The sequence below is a fragment of the Nothobranchius furzeri genome, chromosome 11 (assembly GCF_043380555.1).
Source record: "Nothobranchius furzeri strain GRZ-AD chromosome 11, NfurGRZ-RIMD1, whole genome shotgun sequence".
Classification (NCBI taxonomy): Eukaryota; Metazoa; Chordata; class Actinopteri; order Cyprinodontiformes; family Nothobranchiidae; genus Nothobranchius; species Nothobranchius furzeri.
In genome coordinates, this window is record NC_091751.1 from 67,627,315 (window position 1) to 67,652,664 (window position 25,350).

The following is a 25,350-nucleotide window of genomic DNA, read 5'->3' on the forward strand; positions in this document are numbered from 1 at the left end:
TCTGCTGCAGACAGCAAGTCAGAAAATATGCTACAACCCCATACTGCTACACCACCCTCCTGTCAGGCTGCAGGCTGAAGCTGCTACACCACCATCCTATCAGGCTGCAGGCTGAAGCTGCTACACCACCATCCTATCAGGCTGCAGGCTGAAACTGCTACACCACCCTCCTGTCAGGCTGCAGGCTGAAGCTGCTACACCACCATCCTATCAGGCTGCAGGCTGAAACTGCAACAGCACCCACCTGTCAGGCTGTAGGCTGAAGCTGCTACACCACCATCCTATCAGGCTGCAGGCTGAAACTGCTACAGCACCCACCTGTCAGGCTGTAGGCTGAAGCTGCTACACCACCGTCCTACGAGGCTACAGGCTGAAGCTGCTACACAACCGTCCTACGAGGCTACAGGCTGAAGCTGCTACACCACCTTCCTATCAGGCTGAAGCTGCTACACGTTCCTCCTTTAGGGCTGCAGACTGAAGCTGCTATACCACCCTCATGTCAGGCTGCAGGCTGAAGCTGCTACACCACCCTCCTATCAGGCTGCAGGCTGAAGCTGCTACACCATCCTCCTTTAGGGCTGCAGACTGAAGCTGCTACACCCCCCTCCTGTCAGGCTGAAGCTGCTACACCACCATTCTATCAGGCTGCAGGCTGAAGCTGCTACACCACCCTCCTATCAGGCTGCAGGCTGAAGCTGCTACACCACGGTCCTATGAGGCTACAGGCTGAAGCTGCCACACCACCCTCCTATCAGGCTGCAGGCTGGAGCTGCTACACCACCATCCTATGAGGTTACAGGCTGAAACTGCTACACCACCCTCCTGTCAGGCTGCAGGCTAAAGCTGCAACACCACCGTCCTATGAGGCTACAGGCTGAAGCTGCTACACCACCCTCCTATAAGGGTGCAGGTTGAAGCTGCTACACCACCCTCCTATCAGGCTACAGGCTGAAGCTGCTACACCACCCTCCTATCAGGCTACAGGCTGAAGATGCTACACCACCCTCCTATCAGGCTACAGGCTGAAGCTGCTACACCACCCTCCTATCAGGCTACAGGCTGAAGCTGCTACACCACCCTCCTATCAGGCTACAGACTGAAGCTTGTACACCACCCTCCTATCAGGCTACAGGCTGAAGCTTCTACACCACCCTCCTATCAGGCTGCAGGCTGAAGCTGCTACACCATCCTCCTTTAGGGCTGCAGGCTGAAGCTGCTACACCCCCCTCCTGTCAGGCTGAAGCTGCTACACCACCCTCCTATCAGGCTGCAGGCTGAAGCTGCTACACCACTGTCCTATGAGGCTACAGGCTGAAGCTGCTACACCACCCTCCTATCAGGCTACAGGCTGAAGCTTGTACACCACCCTCCTATCAGGCTACAGGCTGAAGCTTCTACACCACCCTCCTATCAGGCTGCAGGCTGAAGCTGCTACACCATCCTCCTTTAGGGCTGCAGGCTGAAGCTGCTACACCACCCTCCTGTCAGGCTGAAGCTGCTACACCACCCTCCTATCAGGCTGCAGGCTGAAGCTGCTACACCACTGTCCTATGAGGCTACAGGCTGAAGCTGCCACACCACCCTCCTATCAGGCTGCAGGCTGGAGCTGCTACACCACCATCCTATGAGGTTACAGGCTGAAACTGCTACACCACCCTCCTGTCAGGCTGCAGGCTGAAGCTGCTACACCACCGTCCTATGAGGCTACAGGCTGAAGCTGCTACACCACCCTCCTATAAGGGTGCAGGTTGAAGCTGCTACACCACCCTCCTATCAGGCTACAGGCTGAAGCTGCTACACCACCCTCCTATCAGGCTACAGGCTGAAGATGCTACACCACCCTCCTATCAGGCTACAGGCTGAAGCTGCTACACCACCCTCCTATCAGGCTACAGGCTGAAGCTGCTACACCACCCTCCTATCAGGCTACAGGCTGAAGCTTGTACACCACCCTCCTATCAGGCTACAGGCTGAAGCTTCTACACCACCCTCCTATGAGGCTACAGGCTGAAGCTGTTACACCACCCTCCTATAAGGGGGCAGGCTAAAGTTGCTACACCACCCTCCTATAAGGGTGCAGGTTGAAGCTGCTACACCACCCTCCTATCAGGCTACAGGCTGAAGTTGCTACACCACCCTCCTATCAGGCTACAGGCTGAAGCTGCTACACCACCCTCCTATCAGGCTACAGGCTGAAGCTGCTACACCACCCTCCTATCAGGCTACAGGCTGAAGCTTCTACACCACCCTCCTATGAGGCTACAGGCTGAAGCTGCTACACCACCCTCCTATAAGGGGGCAGGCTAAAGTTGCTACACCACCCTCCTATCAGACTACAGGCTGAAGCTGCTACACCACCCTCCAATCAGGCTACAGGCTGAAGCTTCTACACCACCCTCCTATCAGGCTACAGGCTGAAGCTGCTACACCACCCTCCTATAAGGGGGCAGGCTAAAGTTGCTACACCACCCTCCTATAAGGCTACAGGCTGAAGCTTCTACACCACCCTCCTATCAGGCTACAGGCTGAAGCTGCTACACCACCCTCCTATAAGGGGGCAGGCTAAAGCTGCTACACCACCCTCCTATCAGACTACAGGCTGAAGCTGCTACACCACCCTCCTATCAGACTACAGGCTGAAGCTGCTACACCACCCTCCTGTCAGGCTGCAGGCTAAAGCTGCAACACCACCGTCCTATGAGGCTACAGGCTGAAGCTGCTACACCACCCTCCTATAAGGGTGCAGGTTGAAGCTGCTACACCACCCTCCTATCAGGCTACAGGCTGAAGCTGCTACACCACCCTCCTATCAGGCTACAGGCTGAAGATGCTACACCACCCTCCTATCAGGCTACAGGCTGAAGCTGCTACACCACCCTCCTATCAGGCTACAGGCTGAAGCTGCTACACCACCCTCCTATCAGGCTACAGACTGAAGCTTGTACACCACCCTCCTATCAGGCTACAGGCTGAAGCTTCTACACCACCCTCCTATCAGGCTGCAGGCTGAAGCTGCTACACCATCCTCCTTTAGGGCTGCAGGCTGAAGCTGCTACACCCCCCTCCTGTCAGGCTGAAGCTGCTACACCACCCTCCTATCAGGCTGCAGGCTGAAGCTGCTACACCACTGTCCTATGAGGCTACAGGCTGAAGCTGCTACACCACCCTCCTATCAGGCTACAGGCTGAAGCTTGTACACCACCCTCCTATCAGGCTACAGGCTGAAGCTTCTACACCACCCTCCTATCAGGCTGCAGGCTGAAGCTGCTACACCATCCTCCTTTAGGGCTGCAGGCTGAAGCTGCTACACCCCCCTCCTGTCAGGCTGAAGCTGCTACACCACCCTCCTATCAGGCTGCAGGCTGAAGCTGCTACACCACTGTCCTATGAGGCTACAGGCTGAAGCTGCCACACCACCCTCCTATCAGGCTGCAGGCTGGAGCTGCTACACCACCATCCTATGAGGTTACAGGCTGAAACTGCTACACCACCCTCCTGTCAGGCTGCAGGCTGAAGCTGCTACACCACCGTCCTATGAGGCTACAGGCTGAAGCTGCTACACCACCCTCCTATAAGGGTGCAGGTTGAAGCTGCTACACCACCCTCCTATCAGGCTACAGGCTGAAGCTGCTACACCACCCTCCTATCAGGCTACAGGCTGAAGATGCTACACCACCCTCCTATCAGGCTACAGGCTGAAGCTGCTACACCACCCTCCTATCAGGCTACAGGCTGAAGCTGCTACACCACCCTCCTATCAGGCTACAGGCTGAAGCTTGTACACCACCCTCCTATCAGGCTACAGGCTGAAGCTTCTACACCACCCTCCTATGAGGCTACAGGCTGAAGCTGTTACACCACCCTCCTATAAGGGGGCAGGCTAAAGTTGCTACACCACCCTCCTATAAGGGTGCAGGTTGAAGCTGCTACACCACCCTCCTATCAGGCTACAGGCTGAAGTTGCTACACCACCCTCCTATCAGGCTACAGGCTGAAGCTGCTACACCACCCTCCTATCAGGCTACAGGCTGAAGCTGCTACACCACCCTCCTATCAGGCTACAGGCTGAAGCTTCTACACCACCCTCCTATGAGGCTACAGGCTGAAGCTGCTACACCACCCTCCTATAAGGGGGCAGGCTAAAGTTGCTACACCACCCTCCTATCAGACTACAGGCTGAAGCTGCTACACCACCCTCCAATCAGGCTACAGGCTGAAGCTTCTACACCACCCTCCTATCAGGCTACAGGCTGAAGCTGCTACACCACCCTCCAATAAGGGGGCAGGCTAAAGTTGCTACACCACCCTCCTATAAGGCTACAGGCTGAAGCTTCTACACCACCCTCCTATCAGGCTACAGGCTGAAGCTGCTACACCACCCTCCTATAAGGGGGCAGGCTAAAGCTGCTACACCACCCTCCTATCAGACTACAGGCTGAAGCTGCTACACCACCCTCCTATCAGACTACAGGCTGAAGCTGCTACACCACCCTCCTATCAGGCTACAGGCTGAAGCTTCTACACCACCCTCCTATCAGGCTACAGGCTAAAGCTGCTACACCACCCTCCTATCAGGCTACAGGCTGAAGCTTCTACACCACCCTCCTATCAGGCTACAGGCTGAAGCTTCTACACCACCCTCCTATCAGGCTACAGGCTAAAGTTGCTACACCACCCTCCTATAAGGGTGCAGGTTGAAGCTGCTACACCAACCTCCTATCAGGCTACAGGCTGAAGCTGCTACACCACCCTCCTATCAGGCTACAGGCTGAAGCTGCTACACCACCCTCCTATCAGGCTACAGGATGAAGCTGCTACACCACCCTCCTATCAGGCTACAGGCTGAAGCTGCTACACCACCCTCCTATCAGGCTACAGGCTGAAGCTGCTACACCACCCTCCTATCAAGCTACAGGCTGAAGCTGCTACACCACCCTCCTATCAGGCTACAGGCTGACTGAATTTGCTTGTTGTTTCTCTGAGGTTGTATTTAGTTCATTTTTATATCTCACGGTTTTCTCAAATATTCTGTAGCTTTAAACTCCTCATAATGAAAAGAGAGCCTTCTTCTTTTTTCACGTCTAAAGTTCAGCTAATGAAAATAAAACAGCGACAATTTAGACTAATGACCACACAACTTAAACAACAGCATCCCTTTCCCACATCCAGCACAGAAGGAACTTAACAAAGATGACTTCCATCTTTTTCCTAGCCTAGTGAACTAGACCAAATCATTGCTTTGCAAAGTTTGGTCTAGGATCGCTCCATTGGAACCTAAGCAGCCCCTAGCAACATTCTGGCTGGCCAGTCAGTGCTCTATGGGGTGTTTCAATCCTATAGAGCTCTGTGATTGGTCCACAACGGTGGGTCAATCACAGCGCTCTATCCGCTTTGTGGACCAATTAGGGCCCTCTATTCCTCTGGTGGGCGACATGACGCAACAGAGTGGAACAAGATGGCGACAGCTCATTTGAAATGGCTTTTACATAAATTTTGGGCTATTTGGACTTGAGCTTTATTCGAATCAAGAGCAGATAGATGTATTTAAGTCCTTTATTAAGAAAAAAAAGATGTGGTTTTGCCTTCTTCAACAGCAGACTGCCTCGTTTAAAGACATTCGTTGTGGTGAGTACATCACATTGTTCATTGTCCAGTAGCATGTGGAGATCGTTTGAAAGACAACGGTAGAACCCACCCCACAACCGAGATCTGCCAATGGAGCATTACCAGTCTAAATAATACATTTATTTAGTTTGGCTTGCATTTTCCTTCTTCAGCTTCAAACTTTTAGAATTTAAGATCCGGCCTGCAAACAGACAGAAGTAGCTCAAGTGCGACCTTTCTCCTCCCCCTGAAGCTAGTCTCGGACCTGGAACCCACCTCCCCAGGAAGTTGGCCACTAATGCCCACTTTCTCCCAGTTGCAGGAATAGAGCAGTTGATTTCACGTTGAGAATGTGACGTTCATGTCACAGATAACTGCTGTAAACCTCCACCAGTACCAGAGTGGATATTCTCACACATTATTTCTGCACTGGGGACAAAACACCGCCGTAAAATCCATGTGTCCTGTCCGCAAAGAAGCATATAATGTTTGTTAGGCGACCACTGATTTGCGACAGCCTGTGGTTAGAGCAACATACTGGTTTGCTGTTTCACACTAGTTCAACTCCCAGCCGCAGCACTAACTTTTTATTCCCTTTTTAGCGACACTTGCCAGTATTATGCTTCCACCCCTTTATTGGTAAACCATTTAAATAAGAATTTCTTTGTCTTTGTGGCCAGTGTGAGACTGTCAGGTGAGCAGAAAACAGTCAATAAAACCAAAATGAAACCTGCTTCAAACCAAGATGAAATGCAGATGCTTCAACCGCTGGACTACCCACGCCAATACAGCAGCCGACTGTTGGTGGTGCATTTTGTCGGAGCAGCCTGTTTCATTTCTGGGTACAAAAATACTTGTATTGAAGATAAAACAACATCCCGTTAGTACCAGCGGTGATGTATGTGCCTACAGCACCTTTGCTCTTAAAAAGAGTTCGCTCAAGAAATAAAAGAACATCTGTTATTACACAAGTTTTATGTCCAACCGTACAGTAATTTGTTCTGTTGTAAAGCATGAAAGAGAAAGGATTAACCATTAAAAAAATCAAAGGCACAAAAACTGCTGGCTGGGCAGAGAAACTCCTTTTAAAACCATCTTATTGCTAGACAGAACTCAGCTAGCTCATAAAAGAACTAAGACAAGAAAACCCTCAGAAATAAAACGTGCCCAGTTAATCCGGAGGGTCTGAAACCTGCAGCTCTGGTGCCACTCTTTGGTTCCTGAAGCTGCAAAAATAAAAGGAATTTGATTCGTGTTCATGACCACAATATAAAGTCTAGTTTTGCTGCCTTCTACCGTATTTGTATGCACATACTTGAATTTGTCAGACTTATAGTGAACTAGGAGTCAACCGACATATTGCTTGGTCGATATTTACCATTTGTATACATCAGTGTCGGCTCCTCCTCCTCCTCCTTAGTAAAGCCAATTTAAAGTCCGGCTGCCGCAGAATTTAAACGTACCCTGAAGTTATTTTCAACTAGGGACGCACCGTGATAAAAATTCTTGGCCGAAACCGAAAACCGAAACACAGAAAGAAATTATGTCAATAATTAAAACCATAGTCCCGTGGAACTGGGTGAAAACCATAGCATTGGGACTGCAAAATTAACCCTTTAAGTGTCAAAGTCGCAATATTGCGTTTATTGAGCGACGGCTGCAAATATAATCCCTCATGAAGTTACTAATTTACACCAGAAGATCCCTGCAAACAGTCAACGTCGCATAGACGTGCAGATCATGTCTATTATGAGTCCGTCAGTCCAGAAAACCTCAGTAGAACGTTCAAAATAGGGTTCTTTTCAGCTGAGCAACACTTTTGGGTGTTTCTAACTGGAATTTTCTGAGTTTATAGAGTTTGAAAACTGCCCCTTATCGGAGGCTAACGACTGAGAAGAGGAGGCGAGCGGAGCTCAGAGATATTATTATACATCAGAGGAGAAACTTACAATGCTGACAGGCCAGGTCACTGTTAACAAAACAGTCTGACTGGTAATGGCTGACTCTGATCTGAAGAGTCACCCTCTGATGAAGATTTCCACTCGTCCAGTGAGGAAGAATGAGACGCTGTAGCGGAGCGCAGCTAGAGTCTGTGTGCTTCATGAGAGTAAAACGCTTCACACACGATCCAAAGCTCATTTCACCGTGTTCAGGGCATGGCGGGTGTGGAAAGGACGGTAAAACACTGCTAATCGTGACAACAACGTCGAGCAGACGCGGTAGATGATCTAACCAAAACCAAGTAAAGCGTGTCACATAATTGATATGAATAGTTCTGCATTAATAAAACGACATTACTAAATGGAGAAAACTTGACTTTTGAAATCAGTGCAAATGTACAATTTTATGAAGCAATGAGCAAGTTCTCATACGAGGGAGGAAAGGAAAACCGTGTTCACCTGACACCCTGTTTCTGCAGAAAATGCAAATTTGGGTCCTTTTTGGGGCTGTGCAGTGGCGCAGTGGTTAGAGCTGTTGCCTTGTAGCCAGAAGGTCCTGGGTTCGATTCCCGGTAGGGCTGTCGCGGTAACCGCAAAAATGAAATATCGCAATATGAAGAAGCCCACCGCGCTGCATCATGGGCCACCGCGATTACTGAACTTGGTTCAACTCAATGATGCATGTTGAGAAGGATGGCTGCACTGGTATCAAAACGAAACGTTACTTCGCTCCTTTGGGAGCGCTTTGGTTTTCAGTACGTCAGCTGCTGCACAGCCAGAGTCCTTGGCCGGGACAAAGCTGCCACCAGCGGCAAAAAATAAATAAATAATAAACGCTCGGAGACCTGCTGAAGTCCCGGACAAGCACTGCTTCTGCAACCGTCCCGAAGAGTTTGAGCCGAGCTGGAGCTCACTCGCTCCCTGCAGGAGGAATGCATCCACCCTAAAGAAATCCCCCTGACATGGTGGAGCAACAACCGGGAGAGATTCCCTTTGCTCGCCAGAGTCGCACGCAAGTTGAGTTCGGAAGCGAGCGGGGCCGGACCGGAGCGGAGGGGAGCGGAGGTAGTGGAATTTGGGGTAAGTGCAACGAGCGCACCATCCGAGAGGGTTTTCAGTGTTGCTGGAAATGTTGCCACCCCTCTCAGATCCTCTCTCAAACCGTATATGGTTAACATGCTGGTTTTGCTTGTAGGTAACAAGGACGTGACCGAGCTATAAATCACCGTCATTCGTGTGTGTGAAAGTGAAATGATAGTGCGCCCGCCCCCCGGCGCGCACGCGCCCGGTACATGTAATTTTTATGCTTGATTTTAAACAACTAAACAAAATGGGGACTTGTTTCTTATTTGTTAGATGCTGCAGCCAAATTTGCATTTAAAAGTTTAACCTTCTCCTGAATTTTGTTGTTTTTAAGTTCAGTCGGACTCCGACTGTTGGACAAACAAACGTTACTGCGATCTGTGTTGTTACTGCGATCTGTGTTGTTACTGCCCTTTGATCTGCATTCAGTAAAGTGTTATAAAAGAAGGCACGGCAATTTTTAACCTTTTTTAAATGTGTAAGCATTATGTTTAGATAGTACTGCAATAAAAAAGGGCTGCAATAATATCGCATACCGCAATATTAAGCCACCCTGAATCACCGCAGGGGGAATTCCTCAACCGCGACAGCCCTAATTCCCGGCCTGGGATCTTTCTGCATGGGGTCTGCATGTTCTCCCTGTGCATGCGTGGGTTCTCTCCGGGTGCTCCGGCTTCCTCCCACAGTCCAGAAACATGACTGTTAGGTTGACTGGTCTGTCTAAATTGTCCTTAGGTGTGTGTGGTTGTTTGTCCTGTGTGTCTCTGTGTTGCCCTGCGATGGACTGGTGACCTGTCCAGGGTGTACCCCGCCTGATTGCCCGTTGACCGCTGGAGATAGGCACCAGCCCCCCGCCCCCACCCCCCCCACCCCCCACCCCTCCCCGCGACCCTGCGTGAACGAGCCGGTTCAGAAGATGGATGGATGGGTCCTTTTTGGCCAAACTTTTTCGGTGCATCCCTATTTTCAACTAATATTTTTGTTTTATTTACCAATTAAGAATACTTGGTCAGTTAATTGGTTTGTTTGATCAACTTTAGTTAGACTTAGATTTTAACTGAGCCCAAAATTAATATTTAACAGTTGATTAGATTCAGAGTTCAAAACCTGATTCAGCTTTAGAAAAATTGCGTGTCAACTGATTAGTGACCTTTTAGCATGATGGGCCACCGGCCGACCATACTGGAATCGGTATCGTTAATAGAAAAACAATATCTGTCGACCTTTAAACAGTTAGACTTTTTTCTGAAATCCGACATAAACGTATTTAAAAAGCTGAGAAGAAATAAAGTTCTGATTGACTTTAGAATGAAACAGCAGTAGCTCAGGAGGTAAAGCGGGTTGTCCCGTAATCGGAAGGATGTTGGTTCGATCCCAGCTCCCACCAGAGAATGCTGCTGCTGTGTCCTTGGACGAGACACGTAGACCTGCCTTTCCTGCTGGGGGTGGTCGGAGGGACCGCTGGGGCAGTCTGGGCTCCAGGGCAGCTGTGGCTACACTGTAGCTCATCACCAGTGTGTGAATAGGTGAATGACTGATTGTGTTGTGAAGTGCCTTGGGGGTTGTAGAACCCTAAAGCTTGGTTTATGCTTGATGCGTCCGCGAGGTTCGCACGGCTCCGTGCGGCGAAATTGCGTCATTTTAACAACCACGCCCCTCCACCGCGTCTCCGCACGGCCCAAGATTTCCGCAACGCGCACCTCGGAAAATTTCTAACCACGCGGACGGTCGGACGCGGAAAAACATGGCGGACCGGCAAGAACTAGTATGGCAGAGGTTCGTAAATACAGACATTTGTATGATTCAGCTCTCAGAGATCACCGTGATCAACATGTTGTTAATAATTCTTGGAGAGAAATAGCTCGCACTGTCGGAAAAGACGAGGACGCTGTTAAAAATGCTGGAATGCCATGTTGTAAACAGTAATTTCTACTTCTACTATGGTGTAGTGTTGGATGCATGCTGTAGAGCTCCATGCTGCCCCCTACAGTTTGGGAGAATATTGGCTCACCGCAGAGACGAGCCGCATGAACCATAAACGCTGCGAGCTGTGAAGCGCGTTCCATCCGTGAGCCGCATCACCAAGCGGAAAGTGAATGCGTCAAGCATAAACCAAGCTTTATAAGGCGCTATACAAATACAGACCATTTACCTTTTTACAAACAGGGAAATATCACATTTAGTTATTATCAGGACATTTATTATGTGTGATGGACCAGAACCTCTAACTTATCGGTAAATGGTAAATGGCCTGTATTTGATATAGCGCCTTCTAGAGTCCTGGAACCCCCCAAGGCGCTTTACAACACAATCAGTCATTCACCCATTCACACACACATTCACACACTGGTTTGGGATGAGCTACGATGTAGCCACAGCTGCCCTGGGGCGCACTGACAGAGGCGAGGCTGCCGAGCACTGGCGCCACCGGTCCCTCCGACCACCACCAGCAGGCAACGTGGGTTAAGTGTCTTGCCCAAGGACACAACGACAGGGACAGACTGAGCGGGGCTCGAACCTGCAACCTTCCTATTACGGGGCGAGCAATTAACTCCTGTGCCATCATCGCCCCAATTATTATTCAATTCAATTCAGTTTATTTAGAACAAACCACAACACATTCCAACTGAACCGAATTATTACTGCACTGAGTTCAGTTCATTATGGCGATTAAAGGGTTCCTATCTAAACCCAACAGGTTGCATCACGTCACCGACTTTACAGCAATCCACGTAAGCAAGCTCTTGTGTCTGAATGAAGACTTAAGGTGGTTCTGAAGGTAAAATGTCAACATTAATTTAAACGTTATTTTTAATTATTCCTCCATATCGGTCATCTTCCTCTTTTCTAAAACTTCCTTAAGCCTAAACCCAGCTCAGCGGGTACTCGTTACAAGTTAATGAGCAAACCCTGACCGTTTCAGACGTCAACATCAGGCATTTTCCACTCAAGCACAATTAGTCAGGGGTAATTAAAGCAGCGTCTCTAATCTGAATCAGTCAGGGGAGACTCAGCTCTTTGTTGGCCTCACGCTCACGAGTTTGTGTGTGATGGAGCCACTCAGGTTAGTGGAGCGTGAGCTACACACACATGCACGCACACACATCCGCAATTACACACACATTCTCGTCTAGCATTTGCTGTGAAGACCGTTATTGATTTCCATTATTTTAATGACTGGACTGTGCCTAACCCTAACCAGTCTATCCCTACCCTAACCTTAACTAAAACATAATTCACACCAAACCTTTAAAACAAACGAGTAGACTTCTGTAACCTCTTTTGGTACTGAAGTACTTAGTTTACAGGTAAAACTTGTCATTAGTCCTCACTTTGGTGTATAGACAGGTACACACACACACACACCTGCGCACAAACCTGCACACACACACACACACACCTGCACACACGCACACACACACCTGCACACACGCACACACACATACACCTGCACACAAACACACGCACACACACACACGCACCTCTGCACACATGCACACACACACACCTGCACGCGCACACACGTGCACACTGACACACACACGCACACACACACACATCAGCACACGCACACACACACACACCTGCACACACGCACACACACACACCGGCACACACGCACACACACATACACCTGCACACGCACACACACACACATGCACACCTGCACACACACACACACACACCTGCACACACGCACACAAACACACGCACACACACACGCACCTCTGCACACATGCACACACACACACCTGCACACGCACACAAGTGCACACTAACACACGCACACACACACACCTGCACACGCACACACACACACGCACACACCTTCACACACGCACACACCTTCACACACACACACACACACACACACACACACACACACACACACACACACACGCACGCACGCACACACACACCAGTCCCCTCCCGTTAAGTAAAAGCTGCAGTGACACATTTCTGCTGAGCAGATTTTTATTATAACCCCCCACCCCCCATCCGTTTGAAGTCCCCTAAGCCTTTGAACACACTGGCTGCAGGTTTATCGGGCGAACCTCGAGCGCTGCTTGAGCAGACGAACAATCTGATGACGCCTAGCCAGTTTCACTGGTTTCAGCTCCAGTAGGCAGGTATTCATGAGTTTTCCTCCAGAAGTATGGAGGTTCTGCACCGTTTCCATTAGCAGGAAATGAAAATACAAAAGAAGCAAAACAGGAAAAGTCTGTTCTCCCTTTCCTGTCCAAAACGTTGAGTCAAACTGAGCCTGAGGGAGGATATGATGACTTCTCTCATTGTGATCTAGTTAAAAGCCTTCTCCTGAATCACCTGACCATTCAGCAGCAGGTGAGGCCATGTTCTGCTGCTGCTCACAGATAAGTCAAATGTAAAATAAAACATTTGATATTTGTTTTTTTCCTTTTATCTCCTCAGTGCGTCAGAAGGAGACGTTTCATTCGTCAGTGGTTACTTGGAGAGAAGGTCAAGGTTTGAGATGTGTGGAGGAGTCAAAGGAAATCAAGACACTTGCAGTTGTGTGTGACTTGTGCTGATGGGAAGAGGAGAGCACCCATGTGAAGGCAACGCTGACGTCAAACCAGTAGAAGAACCAGAACAGCAGGAACTAAAATCCACCCCGTCACCCAATTTCCTGTTTCAATAATTAAACTCAAACTGCTTCATATCTTTGCAGCTCTCACACACCTTCCTTCCGTCCTTCTATTGAGGATATTTTAATGGAGTCAATTATTGTTTCACTAAATGTAAAGTTTTAAAGAAGAGCAGCTGGTGGAAGTGAAATGTGTGTGTGTGTGTGTGTGTGTGTGTGTGTGTGTGTGTGTGTGTGTGTGTGTGTGTGTGTGTGTGTGTGTGTGTGTGTGTGTGTGTGTGTGTGTGTGTGTGTGCAGGTGTGCGTGTGTGTGTGCAGGTGTGTGTGTGTGTGTGTGTGTGTGTGTGTGTGTGTGTGTGTGTGTGTGTGTGTGTGTGTGTGCAGGTGTGCGTGTGTGTGTGCAGGTGTGTGTGTGTGTGTGTGTGTGTGTGTGGCCCGGAGGACAGAGGACAGGAGAACGCGCAGCTAATTAATTAAATAATTTGGTTCTGTAGCTTTCTCTTCAGCACAGCCGACAAAGGTTTATGATGGGTCAGTCCTCCTGCATGCTCAGATCATTCCCTTCCCTTGCTTGAAAATTTGTTCCAAAATGAAAGTTGAACCCACATCTTTTTTATCTGTGAATTCAATGCCGTTCGGCGAGTCTCAAATAAAAATTTGGGCGTCTTACTGTAAAAAAATATACCATTAATGTAAAAAAGAAACTCTAAATAAACTATGTTCACATCCAGAATCAAACCCAGGTCTTCTGCACGAGAGTCCAACATCTTACTAGGTGAGTTAAAGCACCAGTGATGTCATTTGTATCTGTAACATTTATATCCTTGATGACAGCTGAAACAACGTTCAAAGAACGGTTCGGAGTGAAAATGGCTATTTTGTTGCTAATTTGCAGGAAATATCTAGAAGAAAGTTCTACAGAAAGTAGCTAAGGGTCCTCAGAAATGTAGCTAGCTTTGTCACTAGGCGTTAGGAACAGCGACAAAGTGGCACTGCCTCTCTCTCTGCTGCTAAAGCTACGGATAGCAAATGCTACGGGCGATGCCTGAGCGTGAACGCGCATGAAGCAGCCTGCTCGACCCGAGCATCTCTCTTTTTCTGTGATTTTACAGAAAAACAGGCAATCACAGTAAAAATGCCAGGGCTCATTCTACAGGACCAGGGCATTGCAGGAGAATGTATGAAGAAGACATTTATTATTTCTCTACATGTTTTGGCTGTCACACTTCCATAATGCCCCGTTAATAACACTAGAGCAGGACCCAGTGGGTCAGGTAAGAAGCTTAAAAACCCTTGCAGTTTATTTTAGACATCTTGGAGACAACTTCTGATTGTGAAAATTCTCAAAGGAGTTTCCAAATGTTTGGAAAAGTTTGTGAGGGTTATCAATTTTGCAGGACCTCGCTGTTATATGACTGGGTTTTAGATCATGTTCAAACACACAAATATCCTCTTGGAATAGTTGCAGAATCATCCTGAGTGACTGGAACTCGTCTGGAACTCGTCTCGATTTGGTTTCTGTGTCCAAAAGTGCGAGAAACGTGAGACGACTTATGGCAGTGACTGTCTGGTGCAGAGACTTATAATAATCAGAGACATTAGTGTAAGGTTTGCACAACTGTCGCCTCCCCCACACGACCCAATCAGATCTGACACTGATGTTAGAAAGACTCTTGACTTTTACATGGAAGGACCGAAGAAAACCTGATCCACAAAAAGCCCAATTCTTTCTGTTTTTTCGTAAAGCTGTTCCTTAAATCCCCGACTGGTCACAGATCAGGAAGTCAGGATTGGAACTAAAGAAGAGACCGTCTTTTCTAGTGATGTTATGGCTCACTTATTAACATTTACTCCAGACACACTCAGAGAATCCATCACTTACAAATATTTAGACATCAAAGTCAAGTGAATGTAACCTAACCCAAGGTGGACAGGTTACTGTGTGGTCTCATCACCACCAAGTTAGGCACTAAAATGATTTGTCAAAGTGTGTAATAGAGAGAAGGAGACGTTTGTAAGTTTTGGTTTAAGATGTTCTAGGGCGGTCTCACCTGACAGGCACACTTTGGTGACGCAGGGTTGATTAGCAGCAGGAGACCTTCTGGAACAGAGAAATAAATCAGAGTTAACAGGTCACATAATTTCAATGACTGGAAAACTTATTTTTAAATGTTCAATTTGTAAGAATGACATGGTCAACTGTGGTTACTGCAGTCCATTTTTAAATAAAAAAGATGACTCTCACTCCCGTTCCACGAGTTAAATGGCCGTTGTCAGTAACGGATCAGCACCACAAGATTCTAGAGCAGGCGTGGGGAACCCTGGTCCTCGAGGGCCGGTATCCTGCATGTCTTTGCTCCAGCACTTCTGATTCAGTGGTTGCTTCACCTGTTCAGCAGTTCATCAGGCTCTGCAGAAGCCTGTTAATCACCTGCTGATTGAAATCAGGTGTGTTGAATAAGGGTTGAAACTAAAATATGATGGATCAGGGTTCCCCACCCTTGTTCTAGATGACACGCGAAGACGAGTCATACACAGTAAGTTGCTAAGTAGATTAATGCATTGTCATATCTGGTGTCAGCATTCTTGGGTGTTTTACGGTAGGGAACACTTACTACTCTTATTACGGTAGTTTGCATCCGACATATAGGAAGTGTGGTTGTTTGCCGTCTTGCTGTTAGCTTGCTGCTATAGTTCTGAACAACTCAGGAAGTAAAACACCACAACTGGCCGTTATTCACTTCACACACAAATGCCACTGTAAGATCCAGTTGGTAATTGAAAAAGTAGCTTGAGATATTTTTAGAGCCCATTATTAGTTTCTCATTCACCGTTAGCATTGTTAGCTCAACGTTAGCCTCTCTGATATTAGAGTAAAACAAACTGATGCCGCGGCTTCTTAGAGGTACAAGAAATCACTTCTGGGTCGCTCCCATTTACTGGCTTTGGTTTTTAAACAACTCTGGAGTTTTTTCTTGCCAGTGTTGAATTACAAATGCCATTGCTCCAATGTCATCTCACTGCAGATTTGGAAACCTCACAATCTCACAGAGAGTAAACTGTAGCTACGTCCTGATTTCCTTTTATTTTATTTTTTTAAAAGAGAAAAACTGACAACGCCCCAGCCCGCTGAGAATGAAATCTGTTTTAACCTTCCTCTTAAACATGGTTGATGCATTACACTGTTCTGTGATTATTTCACTGTAGACTTGCAAATTACACCTTTAAAGTTCAAGTAATAACCATGATCAGCATTGTTAAAGGTGTGGATTACTCATTTAACCAATACATTTACAGTGGTCTCTAGAAGGAATGAATGCCTTACAGGCGGAACTCAGGGCACAAAAAAGCCCACAAACCTGTCCACGCAGGCATAGTCAGCGACATCACAGCTGAGCTTCAGACGGCAGAATTTGGAGTCTTATTTCCTGACATTTGGACATCTTGCCCCGGATTGGCCAGCAGCAATTTGACTCTCCCACTGACTTACAACATGGATGTTTTATCTCCACAAACAACACAAGCCTGGTGGAGCGAAGTTGCTAATGCTAGCGGTTAGGTTCTACTAGTCAGGACGTTCTCTGCTGATTCCTAGACGTTAAACCGACAGCCTTCCCCGCTGTGAGTCAAGATGGGTGAGTCCATGAATGCTAATTCACAATGTGATGCAGATATGTGAGAATTTTTCAATCCTAGCGTTTCACCATCTATTTTTTATCAGAAGCTAATACAGGAGACTACTTTCATGTTCAGCCTGCATGAAAAACTCAGAGTGACCGATTACCAAACCTTTAAAGCATAAAGGTAAAAAATATTCATGGATTCATGAATCACGTGAACGAGGATTTAACATTAACATTATTTTAAAGTAACACGAATGTGTTTAAACACTGATGTGACACTGATACTGAGCGCTGCCTCCTCTACTGACTTACAGACTTACTGACTATCAGCAGCTGACCAACCCTCTGCTCTGACTTCCTTATAATGGTGGGATGCTGCAGACATCAGACATGGGCCAACCTCCAAACCTGTAGACCCCAGCCACATTAGTGACAGGTTTCTGTAGATCAGCATGTCCCAGACCTTTCAGGTTCTGACCCACAAATGAACAAATACTCCACATATCTCTGGTTTAACCAGCAAACATCCCTAAAAGGCTTTATGAGAACACAACAGCTTCAGCTTTTATCAGGGTCCTCACGCATGAACTAAAGTCTTATTCAAGCTCTTTCAAAATTACAAAACTAATGGTTATTATTCATACACTGTAAATTCAAACAAGTGAAGTTTACTTGAAAATATTGAGGAAACTGATTACCTTGGGAAAAGTAAGTAAACAAACTTAATTGTGGAAAATACTGATAAATTATTATATGCAAGTGAGCTTTACTTGTTTAAAAGTATAGATAACGTAATAAAACTCAGTAAACGTAAACTCAAATCAAGTTGACACAACTTAAATACTTTGAGTCACAATAACTTAAAAAATACTATGCCAAGATAAGTGGACATTAACAAGATAAGTTTACTTGAAAATATTGAGGAAACATATTTCCTTTAAGTGACCAAAACTTAATTGTAGTAAGTATTAAATTTTTACATGTGAGTGACTCATACTTTAATGAAGTTGGGTTACTCAATAAATCTCAGTATTGTTACATTGAAATCAAGTTGATATAACTTACATACTTTGAGTCACAATAACTTAATATTCAGCCAAGATAAGTGGGTGTTACTTAAAATTTGATATACTTTACACTTAAGGTATCTTAGTGTCAAGCACTTTAATAAAGTTGACAAATATATATATTTCAGTTACAGTATTAAGTATTTTTTTAAAATCCAACATTTCAAGACCCTGAAAATACCAAATGAAACTTTAACCTGCAGGAAACCGGTTGTACTAAACCAGTTCTAACCCCCAGCTGTGGGAACCACTTCCTTCGATGACTCTGCATCAACAGGTTCAAAGAACTCAACGTGGCAGCGCCCTTCAGCAGGTTCTAGTGGTCCACCAGTATGTGGTCAATGGACACAGTGTTCCAGCAAGGTTGCAGAAGGAGGTGAACGGGTCAAGGCTACAGCTCTGGGATAGTCTGGTGCTGCTGAAGGCACTCTGAAACAAGAATCACAGCCGCTACTACAGAGCTAGTCCCAGTCAAAGATGAGAGGATTGTCCGTCATCCTGGTCCTGGAGACACACTGACCTAAAGACCAGTGCACGGACTGATACGGCCCCACACACATAAAGAGCTTCATCTGAGCAGATAAACCACGGGAACAGCGATTACCCAAACAGAACAACAGACCACCGTTTTCATAGACTATAAACAAACAGCAGGTTGAAGATAAAACCTTCTGAGCTGTGGAAGAACATGAGCTGAGGTCTCGACATTTAGATTACAACGGTAAGACACGTGGAACCATCTAGGATCAGCTAGGATAAAGAGTTACAGAAGACGTTTTTCTGTCAGACGGTCTGTTTCGGTGCATTTGGCTCATCAGTGACACAACGAGTGTTTCAGTGAATCACGTAAATAGGAGCGTTTCTCTAAAACGTGTTTATAAATACCGACAGGCGCTCCGATGATGTTTTTCCTTTCTTCAGGTGAATTTGCGTTCAGTTAAAAGTCTCTGTTGCCATAGCAGTAACACGAAACAGCTGCTCTAGGGTTTCTGTGAAACGGTCACAGCCATGGTGACCCTTCTCTGAGGTCACACTGACTCGTGTCCACTGCTATCTGACCTGATGACCCAAATCTGAGAGGAAACACCGGCTAAGGAGGCAGAAATCAAGCTCCACCATGGGGATGTTGGGTGAAAATGTTGCCACCGACATGAAATGAGCCAGAACTTCTCTAATATCTCTGAAGCACTAGCGCCCCCCGGTGACACGTTCAGGTCTTGTGATGCAGGGATCAAACAGCAGCTTGGCCCATTCTCTAGGGAAACGTGTGAAAAAGCTGACTTACTTAGTGGATGCACACTGAACATTGGTCAGAGTGGTGAAGTTGTTCCTGACAGTCCGAAGGCTCGCCAGAACCTAAACAGGAGCAAACGGGCTGAAAAGGAATCCCTCAGATACCAGGAACAAAATCACTGAATAAACTGCTTCTGCACCAACGCTACTTTAGTGGACCGGTGCGGACTTTCATTCAGCTGGATTACTTGTGTCAGCCTGTTCAGTAACACGACCTAATGGTTCTGTTTAAGAGCCGTCTGGTTCTGAAGATCAGCCAACGCAGTCAGGATCAGTTTAACTTGAGTCTAGTCACCAGACGGCTTCATCTCTATGACTTTCTGCAAAAACATGAACAGAACCGGCTTCACGTTCACACTGATCCAGCTGCTCTGTTGTGGCTTCAGCTCAGATCTGAAGGTTGTTCTTTAACTGCCTGACTGATTTTTTTTTGTCAATCAGACTCAATACTGCCCTCTGGTGGCCACAACAAATCAGAGCGTTATCTTACTTCTGAATTCTTGAGTCTTCCCTGATCCTACTGTAGAACCTTTATCAGGACGTTCTATTCCAGCCTTAAGTGAACAAACAACAGATTCCACCACGTCCTTATTTATTAAACACGAACAACAAAGAAAATCTGTCAGTGAAAGGAAAACAAGTCCATCTTTGATGCTTCCAGAGGATTTACGAGGTTCAGCATCAACCAGGGGCTGCTGATCAGACGCATTTATGATGATGTCATCACCTGTGGGAGCTCCTCTGTAGTAACGAGAGTTTTACTGGTTTTACTGTTTTAGTCTCGCCTTCTACAACGAGAAGGTCCGTCTGTCTGACAGCTGACTGGACCCCCCTGCTGGATGGGTGCTTTCAGTTTTTTTTACACAGAGCTTCAAGATGTTTGCTTCTAATAACTAATGACCTGGTGGAATCTGTTCGTTTCAGTGTGACGATGTAAAACTCTAGAATCTCTTTGTATTTCGTTGTTTTAAATGCTCTGAATAACACTTGATACCAGCTCTTACCTGAGCAAACGGAGTCACAATCAGGTCCTCGCTGTGTCTGCAATGAGAAGGAAACCACAACAGAGTTCAGCACAGATGACCTGTGGCTGGACGAAGATGCTGCTGCTACAAAAACAACCCACAGCTCTCCAACGATGGAGGAGTTTCGAGATAGAGACTTGGGTGACAGCTCGTAGTCGCTGTCAGAGCGGTAGAGGAAGGACTCTCTGCGCTGGCTGTGGTTGGCCATGTTGGGATGCAGGACCAGACCCGACCCGGGGGACGCCTGCAGGTCTGAGGGGCTGCAGCACAGAGGGGGGGCATTCTCAACCTCCAAGCTGGAAAAGAAACATAAACAACTGGTTCATCATCATCATCATCATCATCATTATTATGCACTAAGACTCTCACTAAGCCGCTGCAGGCTTGTGCAGCGTGTCCATAAATCCTGTCCAGGAAAAACTATGATTGCATAAATCCTGGAATGATGTCTCACTCATTCACTTGCAGCCAAAAAGACTCGTCATGCACGTTAAACAAATACGCTGAGCAGAGAGGAAGGGCTGGTTTGATTTGAACCTGCTCTGGTTTATTTCTTGCTCCATTCAGTCTCCGTTGACACCGGAAAGCAGGAGCCGAGAGGGATGAGATTCCTACAGCGTGGCGTCTAAATCCCAAACACTACAGCCGAACGCTGCCGAGCGACAGGAACACATCAGGCGGTGGTTTGTTTCTGTTCCTTATCTAAATAACAAACTCTCAGAATGAATCGTCTTCTTCTGGTTAGTCACTTCAGTGCAAGATGGCCGCCACAGCTAAACAACCTTTGCCGGCACGCACGAAGAATGTTTAAAGTCAGTTTAACTTTATTTGATGTGTTCTGAGTTCTAACCGGCAGAACTAGAACCAGAATCTGTGAGCAGTGCAGGATTTTGTTGTCGTAGATTTGGATAAAAACAGAGAATAAAACCAGACGAGAATCCTGCAAATGCACGAATGTTTCAAGTAAAAGCAACAAGCTCTAGAAAGTGTTTAACGTGTGATTTACACACGAAACAAGGAGCATTCTGTTGCTCTAAATAACTGATCCAGATGCAGCCAGATCATCTGTTTGCCACCACCGAGTCGGTGCACAGGGTGGGGGGTGGGGGTGGGGGTCGAGCTATAACCAGAGGAGGGAACAAGTTTAAAGATGAGACATGCCAGGAGGACAAACAGATGCTCTAATAAATACAAATACACAGAAACGTAACCATTTGCATTAGAAACATGTCTGCCACACGTGGGATTAGCTGACCACACAGAGACATGAAGTCCCACACCTCCACCCCAGAGGCGGGGATTAATATGAAATGTGCAGGATCTGATTAAAACACATGCACGACATCCAGCCACGTCTAGGTTGTGTTTGCATCACTCAAATCTCATCCTTCACTCAGAAATCTAATCTCTTAATCTGAGACGAGCAGGAAACCATGTTATTCTAACACACAAACTCTCTAAGCCCTGATTCAGCTGCAAACGTTACAAAAACAATCCATAAAACACATGAAATTCATCAACTCTTTACATTTGGTCATGAACAGAGTGACGCGTTTCTCACATTGCTGTGAAATAGGCTGACACCATCATCAGCATAGAACAAGTCTACCAAAAACACAGTCAGACAAGAACAATAATACAGTTTAAGGCAGGTTAAAGGTCACCTGGGGGCTGCGAGGTGCACCCTGTTGACCACCTCCTCACTGAAGTCAAAGTGCCCAGCTCTGCACCTGGGGGACCTCCGTAGCATCCTTATCTCCATCAACCTCTTCCTTTCCCATGGAGCAGCTAAAGCCCTGGGGCTGCTGACTGACTACTACCCCCCCCCCCCCCCCCCCCCCAGCGGCCCACGTGCTATTATTAACGTCAGCTTGGCACACACTAACAGGCGGATTTGGGCTGGAAGCGGAACGGCAGTCACTCTGTTTATCCGACCGACGGTCCTGTTCAGGAACTCTGCAGCATCTCTCCACCACATTTTCCATCCTGTTGAAGCTTGAGGGGCTTTAGAGAGGAACTGGGGAGCGATTAGCCATAAAACCCAGATTTTGACTCATCAGTAAAATTGCAGGTTACAGCAGGTTTATTTTTATGATTTTAAAACAAAAGAAGAAACAGAAATCCCCAAGATTCATGTGAATTTGAATCAAAAGAATAAATGCCACTGAACATCACTGTGATCACTTCAGACAGCAATGATCTACTTTGACTTGAACAGTAATCAATGTAAAGATTTAAATTACATGTTATTTAATGAGCCATAAGGTGTGGGATTCCATAGGAATTATGAAATCCACCTTACGGATCTGTGAGGTTATTTAAAGGGACTTTATGGAGTTTTGAATTTTTTTGCTCGTGATTGCCCCCTCAGGCCAAAAGCGTAACGGCAGCTTCAATAGTAGGCTCGCGCACGAGGCGCGCATGCTGTACGTGCACACTCCTTAATGAAAATAACAGCTGAGACAGTCAGCTCCGTGTGTGTGTGTGTGTGTGTGGCCCAGAGGACAGGAGAACACGCAGCCAATTAATTAAATAATTTGGTTCTGTACCTTTCTCTTCAGCACAGCCGACAAAGGTTTATGATGGGTCAGTCCTCCTGCATGCTCAGATCATTCCCTTCCCTTGCTTGAAAAATTGTTCCAAAATGAAAGTTGAACCCACATCTTTTTTATCTGTGAATTCAATGCCGTTCGGCGAGTCTCAAAAAACATTTGGGCATCTTACTGTAAAAAAATATACCATTAATGTAAAAAAGAAACTCTTAATAAACTATGTTCACATCTAGATTCAAACCCGGATCTTCGGCATGGGAGTCCGTCGTATTATTAGGTGAGCTAAATCACCAGTGACATTTTTCGCATCTGTAACATTTATATCCTTGATGACAGCTGAAACAACGTTCAAAGAACGGTTCGGAGTGAAAATGGCCGTTTTGTTGCTAATTTGCAGGAAATATCTAGAAGAAAGTTCTACAGAAAGTAGCTAAGGGTCCTCAGAAATGTAGCTAGCTTTGTCACTAGGCGTTAGGAACAGCGACAAAGTGGCACTGCCTCTCTCTCTGCTGCTAAAGCTACGGATAGCAAATGCTACGGGCGATGCCTGAGCGTGAACGCGCATGAAGCAGCCTGCTCGACCCGAGCATCTCTCTTTTTCTGTGATTTTACAGAAAACAGGCAATCACAGTAAAAACGCCAGGGCTCATTCTACAGGACCAGGGCATTGCAGGAGAATGTATGAAGAAGACATTTATTACTTCTATACATGTTCTGGCTGTCAAACTTCCTTAATGCCCTTTTAAACCAGAAGATTGGATCTTTTTATTGCAGGGATTAGATAACCGCTTCGTATTCACTCAGAGACAACAGAAGAGAGAGAGTCAAGTTTAAAAGTTAAGAATTTTATTACAAACAAATTAAACTAGACTGACTTTAAGCACTAAATGTATGGTGTAACTAAAGTGGATGAGACGGTGAATGGATGACATGTAATGTTAATCAGAACTAGAGCCCTGCACTGAAGCCCGAGGCCCTCGGGCCAACGACTGTGCAATTACCTCGGACACGGGCCGGGCGCCTTTATTTTTAGTCGAATTCATAAAAAAAATTGAAACACAAACGCAGCAGTAGAGCCCTGCGCGGGACTGTTTTCTTCATCCCGCTCCTGTCCGCTCCCGTTGAATTTCTGATCATTACCGCCTGCAACCGCAACGTGTGTGTTACACTCCCGCCCGCACCCGTAGTGTGCATGTCTACTCCCGCCCGCAACCGCAAAACTCAGAGAAATTATTACCTCACAATAAAAGAGATGTATCGAGTTCGCGTCCTCTCTGGTCCTGGAGAAAACATATCACAACCCGCGGCTCTTCCATCCATCTGATGCGGCTTTCTGTGCTTGTAAAATAATGAATGGATATTTAAATAAAATGCTTTATATTTTACTGAATTAATTTTATACGTATCTGTAAGTCAATTCTATGTAAAAATTGTCTGCGTAAACCTGAACAGGCCCAACCCGGTCTTAAGCCTGATTTATGCTTCTCCGTCTGCATCAGTGCGAAGCACACGCAACGCCATTATCCGTCCTTGCGTAGGGATCCGGCAGGCACGCAAGTACGTACGGAGTCGAGCCCACTTTTTTAAACCTCCGTCGAACAAGACGGATTACGCAAGCTTGTGATTGGTCAGGACGCCGCTGTTGTTTACAGCGCTGCCATTGCAAAGAGAGCCGAGTTTAACTAGCGGCAGACACGGAGAAGCTTGAAGAATACCTCGCGAAAAAACTCTAAAAACATGAACGTTTAGTTCTCCCGTGACTGGAGGAGTGAAAAGATGCGCAGCAAGCGTTTTATTTGTGGACGGAAATGACAGGAAACGTGGGTTTAGAGGTGGGGAGCGCATGAAGCGGTGGGAGAATGAGAGACAAATACGTCCGTGTTAAAAGTCTCTTATATACACAAAAAACACAGTATAAACACACGATCTTGGACCGATACGTGACAGGATACCACAGAACAGCGCTACGCCCTCTGTGGTCCTGCCGGGCAATTGCTTTGCAACACTCTCCAGGAGACGGAGAAGTAAAAGAGCAAAACGCTTCCGTCGATCCGTGCGTGTCTGTCCCTTGCGGAGCTGACGGTGAAGCATAAACCAGGCTTTACTGTGAGACCGGGTTGACGCGTCACGCTTGTGCGTAATCATATCGGCGCTTTCTGAGCTGAAGAGGATGTGAGATTCTGGGATTCTCCTCAGACGGCTCCTGGATGTGTCGCCACATTGGAGACAGGAACAAGCGCTATTCAGCCAAAGTTTCATAATCAGGGAACATTTTCTAAGTGACAAGTCTCTCTGAGAGACAGGGTTTGGAAAACACTTGCTTCAGGAGGAACCTTCCTGCATGCGCTCTGGTTCTGCAACGCGCTCCAAGCCCCTCTACACAACTTCAGCTCGCCTCGCTGTGCACATATGCGCTGACAGCGAGCTGCGCTGAGCAGCTCAGATGTTCAGATGGGAATCTTTCAGCTACATCTGCGATGTGTGTAATGAATAAAATGTCAGTTTGTCTGCATGCGTCGGGGTAATTCTTTCTATTCTTTCTCCGTCAAAATAAACG

At 46.8% G+C, this 25,350-nt stretch overlaps 1 protein-coding gene across 3 annotated transcripts in view; it reads right to left on the reverse strand.

Annotated features, from left to right (window-relative positions):
- The window catches only part of LOC107384393 (3',5'-cyclic-AMP phosphodiesterase 4B), a 109,469-nt gene that overhangs the window by 34,100 nt on the left and 50,019 nt on the right, over positions 1–25,350 (reverse strand). For all 3 annotated transcript variants that reach the window (XM_015957646.3, XM_015957649.3, XM_054741544.2), the window contains 4 exons: positions 20,343–20,537; positions 20,221–20,257; positions 19,209–19,279; positions 15,285–15,334 (listed from right to left, as the gene is read on the reverse strand). In XM_015957646.3, the coding sequence (XP_015813132.1) occupies positions 15,285–15,334; positions 19,209–19,279; positions 20,221–20,257; positions 20,343–20,537 (353 nt within the window). The remainder of the gene's footprint in view (positions 1–15,284; positions 15,335–19,208; positions 19,280–20,220; positions 20,258–20,342; positions 20,538–25,350) is intronic.